This window comes from Trypanosoma grayi, assembly GCF_000691245.1.
Source record: "Trypanosoma grayi strain ANR4 Tgr_913_V1, whole genome shotgun sequence".
Classification (NCBI taxonomy): domain Eukaryota; phylum Euglenozoa; class Kinetoplastea; order Trypanosomatida; family Trypanosomatidae; genus Trypanosoma; species Trypanosoma grayi.
The window spans coordinates 1-1,939 of record NW_008826532.1 but is presented as its reverse complement, the minus strand read 5'-3'; the positions used below and the strand labels follow the sequence as shown (position 1 = coordinate 1,939).

The 1,939-nt window shown below is 61.1% G+C and overlaps 2 protein-coding genes across 2 annotated transcripts; both read right to left on the bottom strand.

Moving 5' to 3' along the window:
• Window positions 1-211: 211 nt before the first annotated feature.
• Window positions 212-811, bottom strand: DQ04_09131010 (hypothetical protein; the record flags this gene model as incomplete). The annotated part of the gene is made up of 1 exon (XM_009315820.1): window positions 212-811. The coding sequence occupies one exon, from the start codon at window positions 809-811 to the stop codon at window positions 212-214; it is 600 nt and encodes a 199-aa protein (XP_009314095.1).
• Window positions 812-1,112: 301 nt separating this feature from the next.
• DQ04_09131000 (putative protein kinase) lies at window positions 1,113-1,721 on the bottom strand (the record flags this gene model as incomplete). Its single annotated transcript, XM_009315819.1, has 1 exon — window positions 1,113-1,721. One exon carries the CDS (start codon window positions 1,719-1,721, stop codon window positions 1,113-1,115), a length of 609 nt encoding a protein of 202 aa, XP_009314094.1.
• Between the last annotated feature and the right edge of the window lie 218 nt (window positions 1,722-1,939).

Here is a 1,939-nt window from a genome sequence, read left to right as displayed (position 1 = left end):
GAGAGAGAGAGAGAGAGAGAGAGTGCGCATGTGAGGGAGCCCAAGCAGCAACAACAAAAACCCTTTCGCCTCGCCCGCACATATCATGCGCGATTGTGTTTTGTCTCTCCCTCTCCCTCTGTGTGTGTGCATGTACTCTAATTTCACGCAGAGGGGCATCTAGGCCACACAACAAACCGAAAAAAAAACAAAGCCCAAACGGGCCATCTCTCTAATTTAACTCGTCAATGAGCAAAATGCTCTCGCCGGCGGTTTCCTCAAGACCGCCGCTGCGCTCCGCCTCTATTCGCGGCAGCCGGTACGACGGCAGCCGCTCCGCAATGAGTGCGTGCCGCTTCTCCGCGGCCATCTCCATCCTCGCGACGCGCGTCTCCAGCTGCATCACTTTGGCGTCACGCTCCTCCAGCTGGCACTTGAGCTGCGTGAGGCCCTCCTTCGCCTCCCGCACCTTGCCGGAGAGGGCGTGCCGCTGCTGCAGCTCGGCCTCTACCCGCTGCATCTCCTCCTCGCGGTCCGCGATGTCGCAGCGGAGGCGCATTTCCTCCGCGTCGAGTGCGGCGACACGCTCGCGCTGCGCCCGCCCTTGATTGTCCTTCGCGCCGACCTTCTCGTCCTGCACCGCCTTTCGCTGGGCGAAGCGGTGCCGCTCCTGCTGCAGCTGCTCCTCGCGCCGCTTGCACTCGTCCGAGAGCAGCTGCACGTTCTGCGTCAACTCCTGCAGCATGCGGCGGCGGAGCTCAACGGCCCGCTCCTTCTCCGCGAGGATAGAGGAGCGTGTTTGGTAGTCGCGGAATGCGGCGAAGTCCGCCATTTTCTACAAGCGCCGCAACAGGCAGGCAATACTCAACAGGAAGGCCACTGCGGCAACACAAACGGCTGCCAAGAGCCACACGCACACGAAGTTAAAGACACGAATACAAAAGAAATAAGAAACAAGAAAGACATAGAAGGCAGATGTCAGGGCAAAGAAAGAGGGGGAGAGAGTGACGTGAGTGCGCGGGGCAGGAACAAGAACACTGAGAGACAAAGCACCTCTGGTGAGAGAAGCGCATCCACTCGCACCGATACTCGAAGGGATGGCTACTCCAGACGCAGCAGGCTGTCAATGTACATCATGGTAGGCCACTTGCCACTACGCGCTCCAGCAGGCGATCAATCAGGACGACCTCTTCAACAAGTGGCAGCACATGCCAATGCGAGCGGTCCGGCACCATTTGCATTACCCGCGTCGCGTCCCGCTCGGCCACCTCCACAGCACGGTAGTAGTTGTACACGGAAACAAATACGTCGCTGCCAAGGAATTGCACAGCCATGCCCACGCGCTGTTGCCGCCGCAATGCCAAGGAGGCTTCAAGACTACCCGGTGACGATACCTTCTTATTGCCGCTTCTGCTTCTGCTTCTGCCGTTGCTGCTGCTGACGCTGCGGTTACCAAAGCTGGTGTCGCCATTTCTCCTGTGTGATCGCTCTTGTTGCGACGGGGACGGTGGCGTGCTGTTCGCAAACAGCTGACGACCAAGCGGGGGCTCCTCTGGCACCACTGTTGGGAGCCCCGCGCGTACAGGGGTGTTATAATAGCGCGGGGGAACCGCCGCACCAGAGAACCGTTTCTTGAGATTTGCAGCGTGGCGCCGCCGCATTTGTGCCCGCATCTCGCCTTGCACCAGCTGACGGTACCGCATCACCTCTTCCTCAATGTGTGCCAGCGGCTTGTTGCGCATGTCTTCAACATCGCCGGCGTCCAGGGGCGGTAGGTGCCGTGGCGTGCTGCTGCTGCTATGGCGGCGACGGCTGCCGCTGCCATGGCCACCAGCAACGGGGAGCGAGAAGGCGCTGTCCTCGCCACCAGGCAGTTGTGGCTGCGGCTGCGGCGGCGGCGGCGTGAAGGGGTCGTCACCGAACGTCGAGGTGGCAGGCGAGAGCGGTGCCTCGGAGCGTG